Source organism: Chiloscyllium plagiosum, unplaced genomic scaffold (assembly GCF_037043375.1).
Source record: "Chiloscyllium plagiosum isolate Xiang-an unplaced genomic scaffold, Cpla_swu_hap1 HiC_scaffold_4, whole genome shotgun sequence".
NCBI classification, from domain to species: Eukaryota; Metazoa; Chordata; class Chondrichthyes; order Orectolobiformes; family Hemiscylliidae; genus Chiloscyllium; species Chiloscyllium plagiosum.
In genome coordinates, this window is record NW_028270142.1 from 41,593,136 (window position 1) to 41,618,765 (window position 25,630).

Genomic DNA, 25,630 nt, shown 5'->3' on the forward strand with positions numbered 1-25,630 from the left:
ACTGCCTTTGGCGTGCAGAGAAGTTCCCCAAAACTTCAACTCAAAAAAAAAAAAGGACAACAGGAGAGATAGAGGGATGTTTGCCAGGATGTTACAGATGCTAGTACGGAGATAGTGTGAATGATACTTTGGTCAATTTTGAGCCTGTCAGTTTCATACATGTATAAATTTAATGTTCCTGAAATAATCAACCCCTGATTTTAAAAGAAAGGTGCACAGGATATGGCGGTCATTGGCAAAGCCAGCATTTTTTGCGAATTCGAATTACCACTAAAAAAAAGGTGATTAACCACCTTCCTGAACCCCTGCAGTTCCTCTGGTCCAGGTACAACAAAACTGCTATCAGGTTGGCACAATTGATGGGCTCACAAGGCTAGTGCAGAGGGCAATTGAAAAAATTCATTATATTGAGGAGAGTCTGGAGTCCCACATGGGCCAGAACAGGTAACGATGGTAGATTTCCTTGCTTTAAAAAAAAAAAGAGTTGTGATCAGTGAGCCAGATGAGTTCTACAACAATTGATTAAAAAAAACCAAGAGAAAAGCATTCAATTCCAGTGCTTTAAATCAATTGAATTAAATTCCACATATTGCTGTGGTGGGATTGGTAGCTGGTAGTCCAGAGCATTAGCTTTTGATCAATAAAATAGAGCTGGTTAATAACTTCAATTTTTAAAAAGCCTATTTAAAAATCAGAAAGACTACCAAGAGACTGCAGTTTCTATGACTGTAAAACTCCATTTGAAGTTGTAGAATACACAATTAACATTTCTAATTTTCCACAAGGGTGAGAAGAGCTGATCTGAAATTATTCAGATGGTCAGGTAAATAGCAGATAAATCAGTTTTAAAATGCAGTAGAAAGCAGCTAAACTCAGGCAAATGTTTAAACAGTCCATCCTCATTCAAACTGCACCTTTTGCTCAATGCATCTGCAGCATCATAGACAGTATAGCATGGAAACAGACCCTTTGGTCCAACCTGTCCATGCCAACCACATATCCCAACCCAATCTAGTCCCACCTGCCAGCACCTGGCCCATTTCCCTCCAAAACGTTCCTCTTCATAGTCCCATCCAAATGCCTTTTAAATGAAAAATATGGAACGCTTCACAAATTTGCATGTCATTCTTGTGCAGGGCACATACTAACCTTCTCTGTATCGTTCCAATTTTAGCATATGTGCTGCCGAAGCGAGGACTAGTGCATCCTCATGTACCCCACAAACATTATCACAAACTCAAACTAACACCAGATGAAGATTTTAAATTAGACTGAGCACTTGAAATAAAATCCCCTTGTGGAGGTCACCCATCATCCAGTTTTAGTGTCATTACTGTTCACTAAAGTGAAGTGAGCACACAACACAGTGCTCAAACCTGGAGCTCAGCATCACACTGCCAAAATCAAAGTTAGACAGTCCATAAACTTTAAATCAACAGTGCAAAAATCATGTTGGCTTCCAGCTGTATTCCAACTGTTCTTGGAACAAGTTGAAATAGATCTTTATTTCAATTACTTTGTCTTAATCCAAACCTTTTTCAAAGCTAAAATGTCATTGCATATTGGATTTTTGGGAAGTTGAAGTAGAGACAGTTAATCAAAAAATTCTGATAATATTCTTGTTAAGACAACCTCATACTTTGAGAGATACATATATAGATATATCTCTGTACTAATTCCCTTTCAGGGCAAAAACATTCTTAACGGCATCTAGGCCATTTTAAAGAGCAACTGTGCAGAGCAATAAATCAATCTTTAGAATTTTATACATTAACACATTCTTTCAGAGTCATGAATGTATCTTCAACTGAATAAACCAAAATACATACTGAGGAATTTTTAAACATTATCAAAACAAAAAATGTATGCCTGCTCTGAAACACAGAACGTTAGAGTCAAAAATAAAAAAAAAAAGGAGAAACAGCAGATGCTGGAATCCAAATTGAACAGGCAGGAGGCTAGAAGAACACACCACCTGATGCTGCCTGGCTTGCTGTGTTCTTCCAGGCTCCTGTCTGAAACACATAAGCACAGTGACCGCTGGAGAAACTCAGCAGTTTGATTTTGTGTCAGCCCTGGTTTGATGGGCATACCTTTCAGGGTCAGGAGATTGTGGTTCAAAGTTCCTCTCCAGAGCCTGATGCACAGAAATCTGGGTGGACACAATTGCAACTACGGAGGGGAGGGTTGCCATATCAGTTGGAGATGCTATATTTCAGATTAAATGTTAAACTGAAGCCTCATCTACCCTGGGTGGTGTAGTGAGAAGATCCCACAGTGCTAGTTCAAAGTAGTGCAGGGATATTCTCCCTGGGGTCCTGATCAATCTTTATCACTCAGCCTACAAATATCACAAGCAAGTTACTGTCATGATCACATTGCTGTAGAGAGGGCCATCTATACATAATATTGGAAATGCAGTAGCTGGTTCATATAATCATCATGTCAGAAGAATTAAGTTATTATTGGGGCATTTTGAAGTGGTACTGAGTTTTATATAAAGGCAAACCTCTTAGCAACTTCTGGAGAACTTCTAGAAGTCATGGCTAAACTGTTCAACTTAAATCTTCCTGTTTCATTCCATATTCAAATATTGATGGGGTATATTTGTTGACTTCAGTCTTTGAAGTTATAGCTTGCTCTGATTTTTCCAAGAAAGAATTCTCTATTTTCATTACTATTTATGAGAAAACGTTCCTGACTGCAGCCCAAATTCACCCAACTGCAATTACAATTATGCCCTTTCAGTTGAGGATTTAACCCAAAACATTTCTTGAAATAAATCCAACTAACATTGTTAATGACTTGCTCAGATCACTGCTTAACCTTCTCAACTTTGAGTTCAAACAAAAAAAAGTGGAGCCAATTTTAAAAGTGACCTTACCCAAATTACATTTTGATGACTAGGGTGGCAACTGGGCAATACCTGCCAAAACTGACCACATACATTTCAGGTCAACTTCTGTTGTCAAGTGCATTTAGTACTTCAACCAAGACCCATGCAATTGTCAACAACACTGATTGTAAATTTAAACTCCAGTGGATGAAGTTTAATCAGCTAAGATAAAGGTCAATTATGACTCACTGAATAGTACACACTTGAGTCCAAGATCATAATTCAAGTTCCACTTCACAATCTGGTTTGACTAGTTAGTGATAGTTCTCAGAACTAAAAAGGGATTAAGGGAACAGGGAGAAACCAGGAACAGGGCACTGAATTGGATGATCAGCCATGATAATACGGAGTGGCAGGGTAGCCTCAGAGTGGCCAGATGATTTACTGCTACTCCTATTTTCTGCTTTTCTAGTACTCCATTGCAATACAGAAATGAGACTGTGTGAGAGAGTGGAGAGGACGAGCTGCGCAATTAGAGAAATCCATGTTTGATGGAGCTGTTGCAGAAATCAGCATTAACCTTCGAGAACCTTTACCTTACATATCATGATAGTTGTGCAGAAGCTTGTGCCAACAGTCACACAGTCACGACTACCCAACTCTCTCATCTATCCCCATTCCTTCCATCCAAGATTCTATAATTTTCATTTTATTCAGAATTGGAAGATTCACAGGTCATAGGCTTGAGAACTATTGACCTAGACACCTCTTCAATTATTGCTGAAAAGGTGTTGCTGGAAAAGCGCAGGTCAGGCAGCATCCAAGGAGCAGGAGAATCGATGTTTTGGGCATAAGCCCTTCTCCTGCTCCTTGGATACTGCTGGACCTGCTGCGCTTTTCCAGCAACACATTTTCAGCTCTGATCTCCAGCATCTGCAGTCCTCACTTTCTTTTTACCTCTTCAATTATTACCTCCTTCAGTGGGATGAACCCAATCATGCAATGATGGACAGTTTCTCTCAAGTGGGACCATGTTCCCATGTACAACTCCCTCAGTTATGTGGACTATACATTGCATGCTGCTGGTCTGAGCTCCTTGAATGACTGTCCTTTTCCAGTGGAGATCCTGTATTTATACTTATTGCCCTTGGCCCAAGTGTGCCAACCATTGTGCATGGCAATCTCTATTATTGTGGGCAGCGTTCAGCTTTGGGTAAGGTCTAAGAACTGGCTTTGTTTTTATTGTCTTTTAAAAGAAAAAAAACTGGAGGCCTGCAACTTGTAAAAAAATTGATTTTTCATGCATAATTTCACAGCGAGGGAAACAAAACAGTGAACTTGTTTTGTGGCTTTGGCTTCCTGCAGTGTGATGATCAAAGGAGTTGTTTATGAAAGAAGTGAATTGGTTCTTAGATAACTAGCAAGCTAGAACTGGGAACAAATTGCAGACAAAAATAAAGTGTACACTGTTGTCCTCCCCAACAGAAGCTGTCCATTCTCTGCAGTAAAAATAAACTCAGTTTTAACTGGAGTAAAACCAGTTCCTTTTCCTGGAACAGTTTCTGTGACCTGTCACTTCTGAAGTGATAAATCAGAGACATTTTCTTTCCGAGAGTCAGTTATTGTGTACTAATAAACCAGTGGAAGTTTTCAGAAAAAGGAAAACTGAATACAAACAGCTTGACTAGCTGAAGTGAAGTGATCATCTCAATATGAGAATCTGCAAAGAAAACCACTAACTTGGCAGTTTTCCCTACATCTGCCAATAATTCTGTTCTGCGTCTCTATGGAAAAGAGGACTCAGACAAAAATTTTGCTCAAATATTTATTCTAGTTCACTTGTAGCTGATGTCCAGTGTATTTATAATAGATAGCAACTCCTGCTTAGTTCAGAAACTCGGCCCTTGCTTTCTATCAACCTTGGTCTGAAATTCAGGTAAGTATGCGTGTTACTTAATTTGGTATGACTCTAAAGAGTTATGGGGCTCAGTTTACGATGTGCTACAGACTCCTACCATTTCTTAAAACGCAGATGTTGTTTAGTCCCATGGGTACCTTTGTGAGCTTATATATGTTCAAATTCAGACTGGTGAATAGCACAGGTATCATAGTTGACTAGGAACCTGTAATCTCAGTCTCCAAGAACGAACCAACCTCTGCACCTACACTAAGTGAGAAACTGGTCTAGGATGCTCCCCTACAAAAGATGGAATGACGAGTCTTATATAAAAGCTAATGCTGCCAATGATAGAAATCAAAAGAGATGACAATATAGACACTACTTATATGTCTGGGGTAGGGATAGCCTAGCAGCTTATAAATCACTGCAGTAACACTTACTAGAAATCTAGACATAAATGCGCTTATTCAATCAAATGTTGATTCGCAACATTTGCGTCCAAATTCATTACACGTTCAGGACCAAAAAAAAAAATCAGAATCCAACCATACAATAGAAAAAATAAAATTATGCTTGAAAAGGGAAAATTATTTTAAAACAAAACAATCTTTTACATCAAGAGCAAGCAAGGCACACTGGGAGGCAGAGTAAAGGCCAGTAGTGTATTGAAGAGCAAGCACCATTACCGGTTCCCTTCACAATGGCAGAGAAAAATACAGGACTAATTGATAGATGATTGAAAAAGAAAGGAACAAATCCGAAGTGGAGACTCTGGTTTAGGTCAAGCAACAACAAGCACTAATCCTGCTCAGGTGACAGTGCTTATATTCAAACACATTCAGTTGATCTCCTTAAATATTTTCCTTATTTGTCCTTAAGCCTCAATGTTTAAGTAGCACAGACTAATATTATTTCAAATAAAACTCAGATTACACTAGACAGCCTGCTATTGCATTGTGACCAGCTTGGAGAAATTCCATTTGTTATTCACTATTAAACAAACCAATTGAATAAATGTTAGGAGCATTCAAACCCAGTCTGCTTGAAGCATGAAATGAATCTTAAATATTCTCAGCTGAAGTGCACACGAGAACTTCATTTTTAGATTTACACATTCATATCGTGCACAGGTTATTTTCCCCTACAGATATCAAACCATCAAAACTATATACTTCACCAGTTGCAATGTGTGTAATGGAGTAAATTTCAGCCCTGAGGAGGAGGTCGAACAAAGCTGGACCAGCCTCTTGCAGTGTCAGGGGAGACACACCTGAATAAAGCATTCCTACTCTCTGATCAAGTGGAAAGGTCTGAAGAGTGACCAGATTTGCATTTCTAAATCATCTTTCTTATCTTAGGGCACACCAAAGCACTTTACAACTAATTAACAACTATTTAGTCACTTATGATGCAAGAAATACAGATTTAAATTTACACACAGCAAGCTACCACAAAAAAAGTTAGAATAATGACCAGATCATCTATTTTAGTTTATTGCTGGATAACTGACCAAGGGACCAATAAAAAGGACTTTGTGCTGTAGTGGTAATGACTCCAGTGGGTCCCATTTTCTAGCCCAATTCATCTCAGGAGGTGCATCACATTAATAAAGAAACAAAAATTTAAGAACCAAAACTCCATTATTCTTCAAATACTTGTCTCAGGATCCTTTACATACAAAAATGGATAGGCAGGACCACAATTTAAATGTCTCATCTGAAAGATAGTACCCCTTAACAGCAGTACTCCACTAGGATGTCAGTCTAGTTATTGCAATGTAAGAAATAAAACGGTCACAATTACAGCCTGGATACCTAGGAATTTAATTCCTTATTTAAAACACAAGAGGCACAGATAAATAGGAGTGTTTGTTGTCATTTGTTTTGAAAGGATCATGGTGAACATAACATACGTACATTAGAATTCAGATACTACTCAGTTTCATTAAGGGAAACCATGGTCCAAACAAAATCTCTAACAAGACTTTTTAAAAGGCAGACTGGTCAGAAGAGATGGCAGCCCTCGCAGAAGTAATGCAATGGATTCTCCATGTGGACTCACCATCTCAAATTCTTACAGATTGACCCATTTGACCCACCAAAATCTTAAGTATTCAAAAATGTAATGTCGCTCAGGTGAGGAGAACTGTAGTAGACTTAAAATCCTGCCACATACTTGAAAACATTTTAGCACCTTAGGGGTAGCACGGTGGCTCAGTTGTTAGTACTGCTGCCTCACAACATGTCCCAGGTTCAATTCCAGCCTTGGGAGACTTCTGTGTGGAGAGTTTGCACATTCTCCCTGTGTCTGCGTGGGTTTCCTCCGGGTGCTCCAGTTTCCTCCCACAGTCCAAAGATGTGCAGGTCAGGTGAATTGGCCATGCTAAATTGCCCATATCGTTAGGTGTATTAGTCAGAGGGAAATGGGTCTGGATGGGTTACTGTTCGGAGGGTCGGTGTGGACTGGTTGGGCTGAAGGACCTGTTTCCACACTGTAGGGAATCTAATCTAAATCAGCAATGTCAACCAGGATAAGGACGTTCAGACTCAGGAATTGGGATTCCACTTTGGATCTTGGAGCAGAATTCTCAGATTAGAGCCAAATACACTATTGTAATAACAGACCAAACTTCTTATTTTTAAAAATAGACTTCTGTCATTTATTTTTGCTTCTCTCAAGCCAGTTTATAATTTTATGATCCCAGCCAATTTTTCTATCGGAAAAAGTCAGTTCCCGAATGAAATCTAGTTTGATAAATCATTGGTCTTTTCCCTTTTTTTTTAAAAAAAGCCTTTCACTGAGCCACAAAAACCAAATCGTGTTCTTAATAAAGGTAGACGCTTATTACACAAAATATAAACATATCAAGTTAAACAGAAAACAAATCTGAAAGATTTCAAACACATGACAAAACAAAAATCCATCTTTTCCACAACTGTCACTTCCCAGTTGCTCAAAAAAAAAAACACTTGGTTCCCGACCCAAACTGTTGGTAAAACTGCTCTTTCTCAGTTCCTATCCTGAGGGCCATGAAATGTTGCCTGAAATATTCAGTCCTGAGATTAGAATAGTATGGACTGTTCTAAACTGAGAAAGTCTAACAAAACACTCCCTGTTTGGAGGTTTTGACAAGCTAAAACCTCTTTCACTGAGATACCTTACGTCCTTCACTGCTCTGAACAAGTCTCCTTTTCCTAGGAGAGATTAGGCCATTGTTTACTTAGCTCAGATGGTTAGAGTGCGGTACTAATAACACTACAGCCATGGGTTCAAATTCCATCCTGACCCAACTTACTGGCTTGCAGCCCCAACTTAAATAGCATTGTGGTGCTCCCTCATTACCGAGGTAACACACATGGTTGCCCCTTGCTGATCGAAATGAACCAAGCTCACTATTTAGGCCCCTTGCTCATATAGTGGTTAGTTTCCACACCTGTTATGCAGGAGACAGTGGCTCAATTCCCCACTTGACAGGGCATTTTTGTGGAGTTCTTGTGGCACAGTGGTAACGTGTCTACCCTTGAACAGAGACCCAAGTTCAAGTCCCACCTGCTGCAGAGATGGGTAATAACATCTCTTCAAACAGCTTGATTAAAGATAAGAAAATGATGAAAGCCTTCTAGAAGAGAGATTATACTTGAACCCCAATCAAGTCTCCTTCAAACTGCACCTAAAAAGAAAAGTGTGCTAAATTAAAAATAAACTTTATCCTCAGAGATTCTACCACAGCTAATGACTAAATGCTTTAAGACCATGAAGATGTTGGAGCAGAGGTAAGCCATTTAGTGGGATCATGGAAAAGTAATGATCAGATCAGCCATTATCCTACATTCCTCCACCTTTCCTCCCCCCCCCCCCCCCCCCCCGCCACCACTAACACTCAATTCCCTTAAGTGATTAAAGTTATCTACTTTCTCTCTTTCCTCATGAGCTGCAATAAAAAACAAACTTCTAAGACCGGAGTTCCTTGCAATCATTTGCCCTCATATATACTGGCTTGAAATCATACCTCTAAAAAGACTGACCTAAATTAATGTTTTAGTACCTTAGCAAAACAGGCCAACACCCACAGTTTGAAATAGACTCAAAGTAAATAAATCACACACCTTTCATCACAATTAAAAAAGATACAGGTTAAAAGTTGGAATTAGAATCTTTCTCCATAAGAAAGAGGCTATAGCATTATAATGTGCACAATAACATTTAGGTTAGAAAGCTATGTATATTAGCCCTAAAAGTGTAGAATAGCAGAATGTGGTGATTGTACCAGTGTTAAATGTGACTGGACTAAATGCTCCAGAGACAAGTTCAAGTCCCATCACGGATGGAAGTTAAATTCAAAGCTGATTAAACCCCATCTGGTTAGCAAATATCCTTTAGGTAAGAAAATGTGCACCTTACTTACCTACATGTGACTAAACCCACAAAGTGGTTGATTCTCAAATGCTCACCAAAATGGCTGTAGTAAAAAGAAATTCCCGCAGAAAGTTAACATAGTGGGTACACCTGTTATCGACGGACGCCACCTTTTGCAAATGTGTATCACCCTCACTACCACCTTCAAAAGCAGCAATATTAGCAAAGCCAATGACTTTCACATTGCAGAAATGAGGCTTCATGGGAAGAATCATCTCAGGCCTTGAACAATACATTCAGAAAAAGAGAGAGATCAGCAGTGAAGAGCTTCTCGATGTTGGGAGCAAAACATAGAACTTTTCAACCAAACTGCTGAACGGCAAGACAAGATGCTCCCCAACGAGAAGATTCATAGCTCGGGTTGAGGTTCAGGTTGTAAGTTTGCATGCTGAGCCGGAAGGTTTGTTCTCAAATGTTTCGTCACCATACTAGATAACATCAGTGAGCCTCAAGCAAGCGCTGGTGTTGTCCTGCTCTATTTGTGTCGGTCTGTTTAAAGGTGGGTGATATCAGTTCCGGGTCATCTCCAACACCTTGGCATCATGGTAGCCCACAAACCTACCAAGACACAAACAGCTACAGATGAACCTATAAAAGGACCCTATACCAACCAGCAAAACAAATGCCATTTACAAAATGCACTGCAAGGACTGCAACAAACTCTACATCAGACAGACAGTCAGGAAACTAGCCACCGGGGTACAGAGTGTAGTGAATATATGGAATGCTCTGCCCCAAAAGGAAGTGGAGGCCAAAGTCTGTGGATACTTTCAAGAAAGATGGATAGAGCTCTTAAGGATAGTGGCATCAAGGGTTATGGGGATAAGGCAGGAGCAGGATACTGATTGAGGATGATAGGCCATGATCATAATGAATGGTGGTGCTGCCTTGAAGGGCCAAATAGCCTACTCCTGCACCTATTGTCTATAACACCAACTGGCCACCCAAAGACAAGACCTACTATCACTAGTATCCTTACATAAAGGCAAAGAAGGACACCGCTTCATCTGGGATAACTCATCCATGCTGGGATAGGCTAAATAGTGACACACAAGGGAATTCCTAGAGGTCTGGCATTCAAACTGGAACTCCATCAATAAACACATGGTTTCAGACCCCACGTACCAAGCCCCTGAGAAAAAAGAACCGGAACGGATATCACCCTCCTTAATGGACCAAGACAAATAGAAAGCAGGACAGGACACCAGCGCTTCAGAGGCTCACTGATGTTACCTAGCACGGTGACTAAATGCCTGAGAACCAACCCTCCAGCTCAATGAGCTGAACACGAACACCTCTTTTGAATGCTGCCTGGACACTGTTCACAGGGACAGGCATCAAACCCATTCTTTCAGTGTCGAGTTGAATCCTGAAACTCCTTCCAATGGACCTATTGTAAACTCCACAAAAGTGCTTTAAGCAAGCTGCTTGTCACCATTGACTCCAGGAAAGTCAACACAGATCCAGTCTATATCCAAGGCCATATCCTTTGAAAGAAAGCACCGCATTCCAATGCCTGTTGGAAAAAAGGTAGATAGGCTGGTTCCAAAAAGACATTCCCAGTACACCTAGACTGAGGCAAAAATGGTATTGTTTCTGCATGTAGCCCCCAATCCACACATGGAGTGTATTAGTCATGCAAGATAGCCAGACCCTGAAAGGCAAGCTACAAAAGCAAAACACTGTCCCTCACGACAAGCCTACACAGTATCCTCCACAGCCTAAAATAAATCCATTCATCTCAAGTAACAGGATGTATTTAATCATATGACTAGCATTTATTACCAGTCCCTAGATGCCCTTGAGAAGCTGGTGGTGAGCAGTTTACCTGCTGTGGGTTGACCCCCAATGTCATGAGAGAGAGAATTCCTGGAATTTTGACTCAGTGACAGTGAAGGAATGGCAATATATTTCCAAGTCAGAATGGTGAGTGGCTTGGAGGTAAACTTGAATGTAATGGCATTTCAATGTAGCTGCTGCCCTTGCCCTTCTAGATGAAAGTGATTGTGGGTTAGAAGGTGCTGCCTGAGGATCCTTGATGAATTTCTGCAGCACACGTTGTGGATTGTACACACTGCTGCTACTGCATGGTGGGAGGAAGTGGATGTTGCTGGGTGTGGTGCCACCCAAGTGGGCTGCTTTGTCCTGGAAAGTGTTAAGCTTCTTGAGTGTTGTTGGGGCTGTAGTTATCCAGGAAAGCAGAGACAATACATCGCCAATAACCAAGATTGCAAATTCTGCAGCCACTCCCATTTACAAAAGGCAACTCCCTTCAATTGAAAGAAAAATAGCCCAACGCCATCTATAATCTGCCCAGTGAGCATGGTTTCTTCCCCCATCCCCTTCAACCCAACAGAACTTTTTAAATTAACCTGTTCACATTTGACATTGAATACCTCTGGAAGCAGGTGGGACTTAAATCTTGTCCTTTAGCATCTTAGCTTAAAAAATTACCCTATTGGTATTTAGATAAAAACTTTACTGTAGGTGTGCTAACAGTTAGCACAATTTGTTACTGGGTCACAAAACTAAATTAGGATTATTATGCCCACAGTGGTTATACACATACAGTGCCTGTATCTCATTATTGGTTGCAGACAAATATATTTTTTTAAATGTTGGAATCCAAAGTAGACAGATCCATTCCTCCCATTGAACAAGCAGGTCGTACCCTCTGCCTGACTTCACCTATCCCCACCTCACCACCTTGCCTCAACCACCCCCTTTATCTGCACCTCCCACTAAAATGTTAAACTCAAACATCAACCTCTTCACCTCCTGATGCTGCCTGGCTCCCTGTGTTCCTACAGCCTCCTGCCTACCTTATCATTGGTCTTCATTTCCTCCCTCAGCTTCAGACTCTTACACAACTTACTAAAAATAGTTGGTTTTAAAAGATGTATCTTCAGGGAGAGAAAAGGAGAGCAGTTTATGGAGACAATTCGAATGTGTGTTAGCAGATTGTTGAACATTGGCACTGAGAAACATTGGGTGTTCAGTGGATCAGTGAGAATAGGGTCAGAGGAGGATGTAGGCAGCATGGACAAAAAGGAGATGGAGTTGAATCAGGGAGATGGGAAAGATAGATAAAAATTCTGGCTAGGAAAGGAAGGAGGAAAGGGAATTGCAAAATAACTTCAAATATCTGAATCTTAACCGAACTCAGTTTAGAGGCTTTTCTCATACAGAAACAATGATGCTAATTATCCAAGAATACACTAGAGGGTCAATGTTTATTACTGTAAAGTGTAGCTTATGTTTGTAAGTCTAACATTTGAGCCTGGAACCAAGTCCAAAAGGATCAGGGAAAGGAGCAAGGCAGATGATTTAGTACTGGTGCCAAGGCAAGAACGACTTTCTACCAACAAAGAATTTAAACAGCATAGAATACATTCAGCTGAAATTAAGTTTAAAAAGATAGATGTCAATTGACATTGCTCTCCCTCATTTACAGCTAAAATGGACAATCCCTGTACAGATGAGAAGACTATAGCAAGTGGTGTATTAGAGAGACGGAACACTTTCACATCATTTGTCACGCGAACAAAACCAAAGTTATTGTCCAAGCTACTACCAAGAGATTCCTCCAGAACATGATACCCTCCAGTGTCTAAAAAAAGCAGGGGAAAAGTATGACAACCAAACAGAATAGCAGAATGATGGTCACAGCAGGTGTCCTGCTGTATTGCTTCAATTCATAGCAGATGTAAGCCAGAAAATGATGCAATTGTGCAATCTCCAGATTGAGCTCAGAGTGGTCCCTAAAGGGTTAGAGAAAAGCAGATTCAGTGCTGTATTGGGTTGATGTTCATACATGGAGATGTTTGAAATGGCTTTTAAAAAAAAAGAGACTGGATTAATCTAGTTTTATTTCCTTCCTAAAGCAACCATTATGTCCCTCACCCCCATAATACATGGAAATTGGTCAGTGAAAATGTGGGCATTTTCTAAAAATCAGAGTAGGTTATTTATTAATTCATGTTTTAAGTTAGATTCATAACTTTTAATGAGGCAGGAATACAGTCCGAGAAAAAATATAATACAGAGAGAGAGAGAGAGAGAGAGAGAGAGAGAGAGAGAGAGACTCTGTCTTGGCATAGAGAAAGTTATAGGACTTTTCTACGTAACTGATCTGAAGGGGGACTTATTAGATTCAGAGTTTCTTGATCTACAGATACTGCCAAAACCTATTGAATTTCTTCATAAGAAAACAGAAAAAGTATTGAAGAGTTCTCTAAAGAAAAGAGAGTGGAAAGATTCAATAGCCTCAAAATTGTTACGGAGGGTAAAGAACTAAAACGTGACATTGACAGACAGACCTGCTAGAACCCAGGTTGTGTCTTGTGGGTCAGTTGCAGCCATTGAGTATTTATTGATGATGTTATTTAAAATATTGAAGTTAACTTCAAAACGACAGGGTATGGAGAGGTAATACTGATCTACCACGCATCTCCATGTCTCGGTCAGGCCCCACAAGATACCAGTGTAAAAAAGTTTTCGTTCTTGTGTTCAAATTGCTCAACAATCTCATCCCTCTCCATGTTCTCACACTTCACCCTATACATCCGTTATTGTAATCTAGATTTGGATCATCCTTCCTAAGTCTCTCACTCCCTCCTTCATTAAAAAAAGCATGCCCATAAAATCTGCCTCCAAAAACAAGCTTCTACTGACTTGTTGAAATCTCACATTGTGGCCCAAATTCCAATTTTCTGACAACCAACAGTTCCAAGCTGCTTCATACAGTAGCAAGTTTAAAAAGAAACTTAGCAGGGAAAAGGCCTTACTACAAAAAGGCAGGCAACATCAGTGGCTGGATTCATGGCTCATTTTGCAAAGACTTCCCAAAACCAGAGAACTTTTCCAGAGGTTCCTGTAATCCACAATCTTCTTAAAAATCAGACATTTGCCATAACCCCACAGGCCTCCAGACACAGTGCTGTTACAACCTGACAGTTCTGGTGCTGCTGAACATTGAAGGTACCTCCACATTGAGCTTTATCTGTAGGTTAGCTTAGAACTCGCTTCCCTTAGAACTAGCTGATTGTGGGTTCAAGTCCCAATTCATACATTTGAACACAAGGCTGGCAAACCTAGTTAACTGCCATACTGAGGGAGCAGACACTCAGAGGTCTGGTCGGCCAAATGATCAGAAAAAAAAAAAAGCACAGATGGATACAAAAATGACCCCATAGTCAAACAGCAGGGATCTTTTCCCCAGAATCCTTTTATCTTTATTCATTGGAACTCAACATTCCTGCTTGGCCCAGCATTCATTGCCCTTGACATGGTGGTGGTGGTGGTAAGTTGCTTTCTTGACCCACTGCAGTCCATGTGCTGTGGGTTGACCCACAATGCTGTTGGGGTGGGTGATCCAGGATTTTGACTCAGCGACAGGAAGGAATGGTGGTATTTCCAAATCAGGATGGTGATTGGCTCGGAGGGAATCTTGCGGGTGGTGGTGTTCCCATGAAAGTGAATTTCTGTAATGCATCCTGTAAGTGGTACACACTGCTGTTACTGTGCATCAGTTGTAGAGGGAGTGAGTGTTTATGAATGTGGTGCCAATCAAGTGGGCTGCTTTGTCCTGGGTGATGCCAAGCTTCTTGAGTATTGTTGGAACTTGTCTCATTCAGCAAAGTGGGGAGCGAGCATTCCAACTGGCTTGTGCCTTGTTTTGGGGAGCAAGCACTCCAGGTTTACGTCTTGTTTGAGAGTCAGGATGTCAGTTAGTTCGTTACTCACTCAGACCTGCTCTTGTAACCCTCCCACACCATAGATTACAACTGACTCCAGCTTTGCTAGAGCTCCATGATGTCACCCTCACTCAAATGCTAGTTTACTGCTGGGGGCAGTCGGTCAGTCAGTGACCCTCTGGAATTCAGCTCTTTTGTCCATCTTTGTACCAAAGCTGTAAAAAGGTTCAGGAGCTGAGTGGCTTTGGCAGAATCCAAATGACTAAACAAGTGCAGCTCGATAGGATACATCTCAACACCATAACATTCAGCCAACATCAAAAACCTACTTGTTACACTGCTGTTTTTAAAAACTTGTTTTGCACAAGTTGGTTTCAACATTTCAATATTGACTGCATTCTGAAAGATATTGCTGTCGCAGCTTCTAAATTGTTATAGGAATGTAAGCCTTTCTTTATCAAGTTTGCAAACCACAACTACATGGGCACTGGGGCAACAAGATGCCATTCATTAGAAAGAGCAGCTTACTTCTGAAAGCAGGTCTTTTATGAACAGACATTATCTTGAATCTCCCTTTCTCCCACATGGAGTTAGAACTAGACATGATAGATAGATCGAGTGAATCCTAAGAAGAGTCTAAGGAAGTAGGCGTATACTTAAGACAGAAATCAGGAGGGAAAAAAGGGGGACATGAAATAGCTTTGGCAAATAGAGTTAAGGAGAATCCAAAGAGTTTTTTGTAAATACAGTAAGGACAAAAAAAAAAAAGAGTAACTAGGGAGAGAATTGGGCCACTCAAAGGTCAGCAAGGTGGCCTGTGTGTGGAGCCGCAGAAAATAGGGTGGGGGTGGGGGAGTCGTGAGGTACTAACGAATATTTTGCATCAGTATTTACTGTGGAAAAGGATATGGAAAATATAGAGAGTAGTGAAATAGATTGTTACACCTTGCAAAAAATGTCCAGATTACAGAGGAGGAAGTGCTGGATGTCTTGAAACGCATAAAAAAAGGTGGATAAATCACCAGGACCTGATCAGGTGTACCGTAGAACTCTGTGGGAAGCTAGAGAAGTGATTGCTGGGCCTCTTTCTGAGATATTTGTATCATCAATAGTCACAGGTGAGGTGCCGGAAGACTGGAGGTTGGCAAACGTGGTGCCACTATTTAAGAAGGGCAGTAAGGACAAGCCAGGGATCTATAGACCAGTGAGCCTGACCTCGGTGGTGGGCAAGTTGTCGGAGGGAATCCTGAGGGACAGGATGTACATTTATTTGGAAAGACAAGGACTGATTCGGGATAGTCAACATGGCTTTGTGCGTGGGAAACCATGTCTCACAAACTTGATTGAGCTTTTTGAAGAAGTAACAAAGAAGATTGATGAGGGCAGAGCGGTAGATGTGATCTATATGGACTTCGGTAAGGTGTTCGACAAGGTTCCCCTTGGGAGACTGATTAGCAAGGTTAGATCTCATGGAATACAGGGAGAACTAGCCATTTGGATACAGAACTGGCTCAAAGGTAGAAGACAGAGGGTGGTGGTGGAGGGTTGTTTTTCAGACTGGAGGCCTGTGACCAGTGGAGTGCCACAAGGAATGGTGCTGGGTCCTCTACTTTTTGTCATTTACATAAATGATTTGGATGCAAGCGTAAGAGGTACAGGTAGTAAGTTGACAGATGACACCAAAATTGGACATGTAGTGGACAGCGAAGAGGGTTACCTCAGATTACAACAGGATCTTGATCAAATGGGCCAATGGGCTGAGAAGTGACAGATGAAGTTTAATTCAAATAAATGCAAGGTACTGCATTTTGGGAAAGCAATTCTTAGCAGGGCTTATACACTTCATGGTAAGGTCGTAGGGAGTGTTGCTGAACAAAGAGACCTTGGAGTGCAGGTTCATAGCTCATCGAAAGCGGAGTCGCAGGTAGATAGGATAGTGAAGGCGGCGTTTGATATGCTTTCTTTTATTGGTCAGTGTACCGGGTACAGGAGTTGGGAGGTCATGTTGCGGCTGTACAGGACATTGGTTAGGCCACTGTTGGAATATTGCATGCAGTTCTGGTCTCCTTCCGATCGGAAAGATGTTGTGAAACTTAAAAGGGTTCAGAAAAGATTTACAAGGATGTTGCCAGGGTTTGAGCTATGGGGAGAGGTTGAACAGGCAGGACTTATGCCCGAAACATTGATTCTCCTGCTCCAGGGATGCTGCCTGACTTGCTGCGCTTTTCCAGCAACACATTTTTCAGCTCTGATCTCTAGCATCTGCAGTCCTCACTTTCTCCTGGGTATATGAATAGGAAGGGTTTGGAGGGATTATGGGCCAGATGCTGGCAGGTGGGACTAGATTGGGATATCTCTGGCATGGACGAGTTGGATCAAAGGGTCCATTTCCAAGCTGTATATCTCTATGACACTCTGACTCAAAAAAGAACGATAAAGTCACAGGGAGCTTTGAACTCTAAGAATGTAAAATCAGATAATAAAAGCTGGATTTTGGCAAGAAGAAAAAAAAAATCAGGGAACTATAAGAGGGACATTTAACCCTCCCAGTTCACCAGTGTCTTAAAAGGAGTGGACGACAGGGAGGGGGTGGAACCTAGCAACCTCTCCCCATATGAAGTTGAGGAACTCCAATCCCTCACCGACAAGTGATTAACTGCCTTCTGACATGGTCTAGTCAGCGAGCTATATAGAAGGCTCACCACCATCTTCTCAAAAGAGGGATAGATAATAAAACATCAACCTTCTAAATGGAGTTTACATGAATAATTTTAAATTAAAAACAGAGATTTGGCTCAATCGTTACCCAGTGAGCCATTGTCTTCCAGGGATGTAAAGCATTGTTCATGAACTGGAGGATTACAAACATAAACAAATCACTATTGAACTTTCAAACTGCTTGTACAGAGGAGTTTTCATTATGGCCAGTTATATTAGACACCAATCTCCCAAGCACACTGATAATCCCAAGAGTTTGAATAGACTGCTGCACTCCAAGAGGCATGTTCACCAGCCTGAAAAACCAACTTGGCCATTTAAAGACAAAATTAAGCTATCGAAAAATGGTGCAATATGAAAATATTCACAATTATTGAAGCGGAATTCAAAGTCACAAATCCCAGTCACCAACAGCCTGACCCCAGGGATCTCTCCCTTCCAGCTACATAGCAGCAATAACCATTTGGAAGTTAAGATTGACTTAAATGTGCTTCATTTTGCCATTATCTTAGCACAAAAGACCCACATTTTATTAGAAGAATTAAAATTCTTACAGTGTGGAAACAGGTCCTTTGGCCCAACAAGTCCACGCCCACCCTCCAAAGAGTAACCCACTAAGACTCATTCCCCTACCCTGTATATACCCCTGACTAATGCACCTAGACTACATGTCCCTGAACACTATGTGCAATTTTTAGCATGGCCAATTCACCTAACCTGCATATCTTTGGATTGTAGGAGAAACCGGAGCACCCAGAGGAAACACACAAGGACACTGCGAGAACATGCAAACTCCACACAGACAGTCACCCAAGGCTGGAATTGAAATCTGGGTCCCTGATACTGTGAAGCAGCAGTACTAACTGAGTCACCATGTCGCCAAAAAAACAGGCTGAGGCTGTGGAAAGTAGATAGCAGAAAGTTACATAGCAAAGTACTTGAGTCACTGAAGTAGGTTTGAAATATAATCACTGTGGTAATGTAGGAAATACAGCAATTGACTTGCACAAAGCAAGTGCCCATAAACAAGGGAATACTGACCAGATTATCAACTTTTGGTGGTGTTGGTGAAGGATAAATATTCACCAGGAAGCCAAGGAGAACATCACTGCTGTTTTTCAAAATGCTGTAGTGCTGAAGTCAATCATTCCCACGTGCTAAGGAGACAGACTGTGCCCAAGATGAGCATCTCGTCTGAAATTTGACACCTCTGACAGGAAAACACCCACTTAGTACTGCAAAGGGTGTGGCAGCCTGAATTGTGCTCTCAATTGGGACAGGAATACATAGGCTTCTGGCTCAGGAGAAAGTGCTACCAACTGGATCATGATAAAATTAGCCACTGAAGATAAAATCGTTATTCAAGACAATTTGTTCCTCTTGTTGAGATATACATAGGGGTCAAACAAGATCCAATACTGGCTCAACCAGAAAATTTATTCAAATTTGAAAACACCCTTTTTGATTCAAAAAGTCAAAAAAGAGAGTATGTTGAAATGTAACATACCAACATATCACAATTAAGTGTAAACAGCAAACATCCATTTGAGAGCGCGATGACTTAAACCCATTTTTTATATAATTTGGCTATTTGGTTGCATTTAATGGTTTTCAGTTTAGCATTGGGATAGTCACAAGGACACTTACAAGAAATGCTGCCTCCTACTGGCAGTCACCCAAAGCACCGGTTGTACAATTTCTGAAACCCTTGAATTGAGATTAGAATTTTCCACAGGTTACAGAGTCTGGCAAAAGAAAAACACAGACTACTAGGAAGTTTAAATTTGTCCAAATCCAACCATGGAGAGATTATAAACTGGAACCAAACACTCAAACCACTTCATTTAATCCATCCCAAACAATCGAGTTTTCATTCTCGAACACCAGACGATGACATCGTAGAGGTTTATAAAATCATGAGGGGCATGGATAGGGTAAATAAACAAAGCCATTTCCCTGGGGTGGGAGAGTCCAGGCCTAGAGGGCATAGGTTTAAGGTGAGAGAGGAAAGATTTAAAAAAAAAAGGGACCCAAGGGGCATTTTTTTCATGCGGAGGGTGGTGCATGTATGAAATGAACTATCAGAGGTGGTGGTGGAGGCTGTACATTTACAACATACCCAACCAGATGCCTTTTTAAATATGAATAGAAAGGGTTGAGGGGGATATTTGCTAAGTCCTGGCAAATGGGACAGTATGGAAGATTTGGACTGAAAAGGTCTGTTGCAGTCTTGTACATCTAAGACTATGACTAGATGTATATCTTCATGGAGGTGCTTTTAAAATTGTTGGAAAAGGTGAGGAATTCTTCCCCCACACCTCCCTAGGAGTCAGTCAAATCATAATTGCTGCTAATCAAACTCTTACACAAACCTGATTTCACATATCAACAGCTCTAGCAAATGGAAAACAACATTTCTCACAAATAATTGCACTTAACCCCCACAAATAGGAAAGCAGAATCATAGCAAAAAAATGCTAAACTAGATAATTGCATCAGGATTAGATGAACTGCCTGGATAATGCAGCTAGGGAGCAAAACTACAATTGTATCAGTCACATTTAGAAAAAGCAATAATGATTTTGATAAATAACTTTCAAAAATAAACCATTTTACACAGCTTGTTTTGAAGCAAACAATACCAGGTTATATTAAAAACTAAGTTGGGTAGTCACACACTCTGGAGCAGAATCTGCACCCAACTGGATAAGGACAGAATGAGGCCACTTCACAGTCCAGCTGAACCTCAACTCACCACAGACTAAAATTGGCATAAATCAAATGATTAACAGATTTAGGCACAAACTGGCTTTGGGAATTAAGCCTTTCAACAATTTACACAGTCGATACCTTTTCTGTGGAAGATGCTTTTATTACCATCAGCATCACATCATTAGCTCTTCTCAGAACTTGCTCCAGACCCAGAATGTCTCAACAGGTCACATCACTTGAGATGCAGTCCAACTAGAATTCTGACTTCCTGGTGTTAACACTGAAATGACGCTCAGGATATATTTCTGATGGGGTGTGCATAAGGTTGTAGAGGCAGCGGTGTTGTGTTTACTTGCCAGAATATTTGAGACTGATTTGAGATAATGCAAGAGGGATTGCAGAATATGTGAAAGAAGCCTTGCTGTAATTGTACAGATGAGACTGTTCCTAGTTTACAATGTACAGTTTTGATTACCTTGCCCACCAGAAGGCACAAGCATTCATGAGATGGGCTGTTCAATGAGGATTAGTTGATCAACATGTGCTTGTATCCTCTGGCTTTTGGAAGAATTCAATGCAATTTTATTAAATAAAGTTTAAGTTTAGAGGTCATTTTACTGTTCTGACTCCATTCCATTAATTTTGTATTGGTCAGGTATGCAGAGCACTATTATCAGCTACACTCCTAGTGGATACAGCATCCATTTCTCCTTCCCATGTGAAGTATTTCATTCCAGCCATTGCTCTGTGTTGATACCCTTGAAGTTTCAGAACTCGGTGATGGCAGTTCTACGACCTTAAGCCTACTTGGAGCTTAAAACACCCACCTCAATTCTATGTTCTCATCATCTCCAGAGATTTCAAGCCCATTTTACACAACTAATCCTCATTTGAATGGCTCATCAATCCAGAACACTTTCTGACTGACATTTTGTGGTTCCCTTGCCCAAGAGAGAATGCAACAACCAGACATTGTAAACCAGGAATAGTGGCAAAATTCTACACAACTACACCAAGACTTCTATTCACACATACTTGAACCCTCACATTCTCTCAGAGTGGACTCTGATACCCTACTGAGCAAATACACTACTGCCTGTTCTGCTTTCTGCACACCTCTGCAGACAGTATTTTACCCAACCTCTGATAACCTAAAACTTGTCTTACATTGAACTCAAATCACACTAATCTCGTAGAATGTTATTCCCACTTCGCAGACAAGTGACACCACCTGGCTTTCACACAGAACTCAGCAGGAAGGCCATGCAAAGATTGGTGGAGTCATCTCAACTGGATGAGAAGTTGAGCAGGTGCAAGTCTTTTGCAGATACACTTTCAGCAGTTCAACGAAATACTTGGGCTTCTAACTAGGTTTCACAATCTACTGAATGCACATGGCATAAAGAATATACAAGTCTACTAATAAAAGGTGACCATCCAAATATAGTTACAACTGTATCTCTGCATTGTGCCTTTATGACTCTGTTGGATACCTCAATGCTCACTTGGCCAAGCTTCCACCACAATCTTAAAAGATCAGCCAAAATTCTACCCAGGGTCTCCTAACTCTTGGAAAGTCCCATTCACCCTTCTCCTGTGCCTGATCAGCACATGAGCAATGATTCAAAAGACTTAACCTCATTTCAAAATTAATTTCCATGATTTGTCCCTCTGCATCTCCAATTTCCTCCACTACGAGGCAAGGGAATTAATTCCCTTTATATTTGGTGCTTAAAATTTCCTTTTTTTTGACAATCTTTGTTGTCTGTTAAGATATCTCCTTGTGAGTCAGTGTCAAGTGTTTTTTTGACCATTTCTATAAAAATGCATTGGGACTTATTTCTTGAAAAAGTTGTGTATGGCTGTGACAATCAAGCTAACCCTCAGACTAAAACAGCCACCTTCACACTTACATGCACATGAAGCCACTTCACGTCAGTTTGCGTTTTCAAACTTAAAGCATTTTATTTTCAAAATAATTTCCCATTGTCGAAATTTTCATCACAATGAGCTGCCTTAAGCAATGGGGCAGTATAATGTAGTGTGACATAAGGACACTTGAGGGCAGTTAAGGGTTAGAACACACGTGGGTCTTGAATCTCAGATCGGAGCGGGTAGAATGGTCGATTTCCTAAGGAACCAGTTTGAGTGATGCCAATCTGAAAGTGGGATGATTGTTTAATAACAATTACTTCTTTAAAAAAAAACAATGAGGAATGGGTGGCACCGTGGTTAGCACTGCTGCCTCATAGCACCAGAGACCTGGGTTCAATTCCCACTTCAGGCGACTGTCTGGGATTTGCACATTTCCTCCGGGTGCTCCAGTTTCCTCCCACAGTCCAAAAATGTGCAGGTTAGGTGAATTGGCCACGCTAAATTGCCTGTAGTGTTAGGGGAAGGGGTAAATATAGGGGAATGGGTCTGGGTGGGTTGCTCTTCGGAGGGTCGGTGTGGACTTGTTGGGCCGAAGGGCCTGTTTCCACACTGGAAAGAAAATAATTTATTTTCAGACTGCCCACACTTAAGATTATTAGTGCAGTACTAAAAAGTAGTATCCAACCGAATTCAGAATTTTCTAGCACGTTACAAACTGAGTGCGCTAGGTTTAATGGGGGGGGGGGGGGTGCAAAACAATCCCTCCAAATCTCAATTAGAATCTAGGGCAATGCTGCCACAGGAGTAAACACTTTCCACATCTACCTTCAAGACAATTCAAGATCTTATTTCAATCAAATCACGCCTTGCTCTTTCGAAATTCGTGCGCAAACACAAGCCTGCCCAATCTTTCCCCATTAAAAAAAAATCAGCAGCTCAGTGCACAGGTCAATCTGGGAAGCCACAACCACTTCCGACACATTTACATCCGTCCTTAAATAAGGAGACAAAAAGATGTGGGGAAGAACTGGAGTGTCCCACTCTTCCTTTCATGTTCCTCAGAAAGACTCGGATCACGAGTTGCCCAGATTCCCCCCGAACCTGGACTCAGTAGCGACGGGAGGAAATCCGCGCCCCCACACCGCTTCTCCCACTGGTTTTCTTAAACAAAAAACCCAGCATGATGGAAAGTTCACTCTCTGCTTATTCTCACCGAGAGGGAGTGTGTGTTAATATTCCGATTTAGAGAATTATTCTCTAAAAGACAATAGCAGCACTCCCAGAGCCGGTCTCAGAGACAGAATCTAAATGGAATTGGAGGCTAAGTGCCACTGGCCGAACTGAGTGGTTTTCAACCAGATTCCCCCCCCCCCCCCCCTTCCTGAACCCACCGGAATGAACTGCCACAATCGCCCCCCTCCCAGAGAGAGGGGAAACTTCCAATGTTGGATTCCTTACTCCCGGGTAAGTGTCCAACTAGAATCTTCGCGTGTAATTGTTAACCGTATTGCAAAGGCTTCTTGGCTTTACTATCCGGGTAAGACAGTTACGCAGAAGGCTTATATTTGGATTGAAGTCATTCCTGACCACCAACTGAAAGTGCAGCCTTTAACCTGCATCACCTGTTACTGAGAGACCAGCCGATCCCCAAACAGCTGAGTTCGTGTTGTCTGGCCCTCTCCTGATGGTTGGAGATATTATTTTCCCCCCATTCCCCAGTATCTTTAAACCGAGCCCCCCACAAAAGGAAACTAGAGGTTGGGGGTAGGAAAGGTGGTCTACAATGTAAATTGTCCCGGTCTTTTCTCAGCCGAACACGGGTACTGGAGACCCTAACCTTCCTGATTTACACATCAGGGAGTGTGTGTGTCTGGGATATGTTCGGAAGGTGGAGTGAGAGAATTGGCTCCAACACAAAACAATAGGCGGTAGATTTAAATAGAATAACCTAAAAAACCAGAGGCAGACGTACCGGAGCACACCGAAACAGACAGACAGTCAGACAGTCAGACCGACCCCCCACACACAGGGGACATGTGGGTCCCCATGCAGAGACGGACAAACAGTCCTGGGCGGTGAAGTGGAGAAAGACGAAAATCAACCCACACGGTTTCATTACGTTCGGGGCTCGGTCTGGCCCGCTGCTCCAATCCGCTTATTCCCTGATCCAGGAGCATTCAGTTTAACCCCAGGATTGGAATTGGTTTAGAGTTTGAATTCTTCAAAATACAACAAAACCTACTCGGGACGTAACTAAGAATCTGCTCTCCGTTAATTTTCAATCCCCTAACTTTGTAAAAACAAAAAGTTGATTAAAGTATCCCGAGTGCTGCGTTCTTTAAGTCTATCCCCATCACTGACCTCTCCTGGTCCGCTTCCCTCGGTTATTCAGGCTGTGCCCATCATCCATACAGTTTAGAAGAACGAGCGCAAGTGAAACGAGTCGAAAATGCATCTGTGCTTCTAGGATGTGGAGGGGGGGAAACAGACGGTACTCTCGGGGATGCCTCCGGGCTGGGTGAGAGACCCAGGCGGCTTGACTCGGATGTGAGGGTCGGAGGGTGGGTCCAAATAACCACACGGATGATGATGATGATGAACCAGCAGCACCGCTTCTAGCCACTGGCCAGACCTAAGCTTCAGCCAGAGACAGAGGAGGGGATGAACAGCAGACTCAGCCTGACCTGCCCTCACACTGGGGACCAGAGAATCGGCAATCTCCCAACTTGCAGTCTCCACATCTTCAGGACAGCAAGGCGGAACTCAATCCCAAAGCTCTAGAGCAGGAGACACAAGTCACAAGATAACGAGCTATCAATAATCACATTAAACTCTCATTTGCATCATCAATAAACAAGTCCGCTTTTAAACAGGAACAACCACAAAATCTGGCTCTAGATTTCCTTTAAAAAAAAAGACAAACCGAAGCAGGATTGTTTTCTTTAAAAGAAAGACAAAACCAGGAGCGAAGAGAAAATCTATTGCAATGTACTCAATAAATCACTTTCAACTTAATTACCTCGAGAAGTGATCACAGCAACACTTGGTCCAGTTTCTTTCTCAAATCAACCGGTCCATGAAGAGCGTGTGAGACAGACAGCCCTGCAGGACATGATCCCATGGAAACTGAAGTTGCCTCTTGCTGTTTCTGTCTATTAAAGCGTAGTCCAGAGGTTTTGCTGTCTCTCCAGTTACTGCACTGTGAGATCGGACTGCACACAGTCAACTACCTTCTCTCTCCCAGATGATGCTTCAGTCCCCTCCCTCTTGTAATCGTTCCACGGATGACGCTCCGAGCTGTGGTACAAGGAGCTCGGTGGGTGGGGAGAAGGAGGAGAGACACAGCCAAACATTCCGGATTTTTTTCCTGCAAGGTGCAAAAGGGATTGAGAGCTAACAGGGGGTGCTGTGCTCACGTCTTACACCAAACTCGCAGCAGATCTTCCCGCTGCTTTCTGCAGGGTCCTACCGCCGGGA

The 25,630-nt window shown here is 41.7% G+C and overlaps 1 protein-coding gene and 1 non-coding gene across 2 annotated transcripts in view; both read right to left on the minus strand.

The window, feature by feature from the left end:
* rspo2 (R-spondin 2) overlaps positions 1 to 25,333 on the minus strand; it is a 122,111-nt gene extending 96,778 nt beyond the window's left edge. The window contains exons 1-2 of the mRNA XM_043688745.2: positions 25,173 to 25,333; positions 24,515 to 24,930 (exon numbers count right to left, since the gene is read on the minus strand). Of these exons, the coding sequence (XP_043544680.1) occupies positions 24,515 to 24,608 (94 nt within the window). The 5' untranslated portion in view covers positions 24,609 to 24,930; positions 25,173 to 25,333. The remainder of the gene's footprint in view (positions 1 to 24,514; positions 24,931 to 25,172) is intronic.
* LOC122549623 (U6 spliceosomal RNA) lies at positions 1,092 to 1,198 on the minus strand. The gene has a single exon (XR_006311620.1). It is a non-coding gene; the product is annotated as a U6 spliceosomal RNA (small nuclear RNA).
* Positions 25,334 to 25,630: the final 297 nt, after the last annotated feature.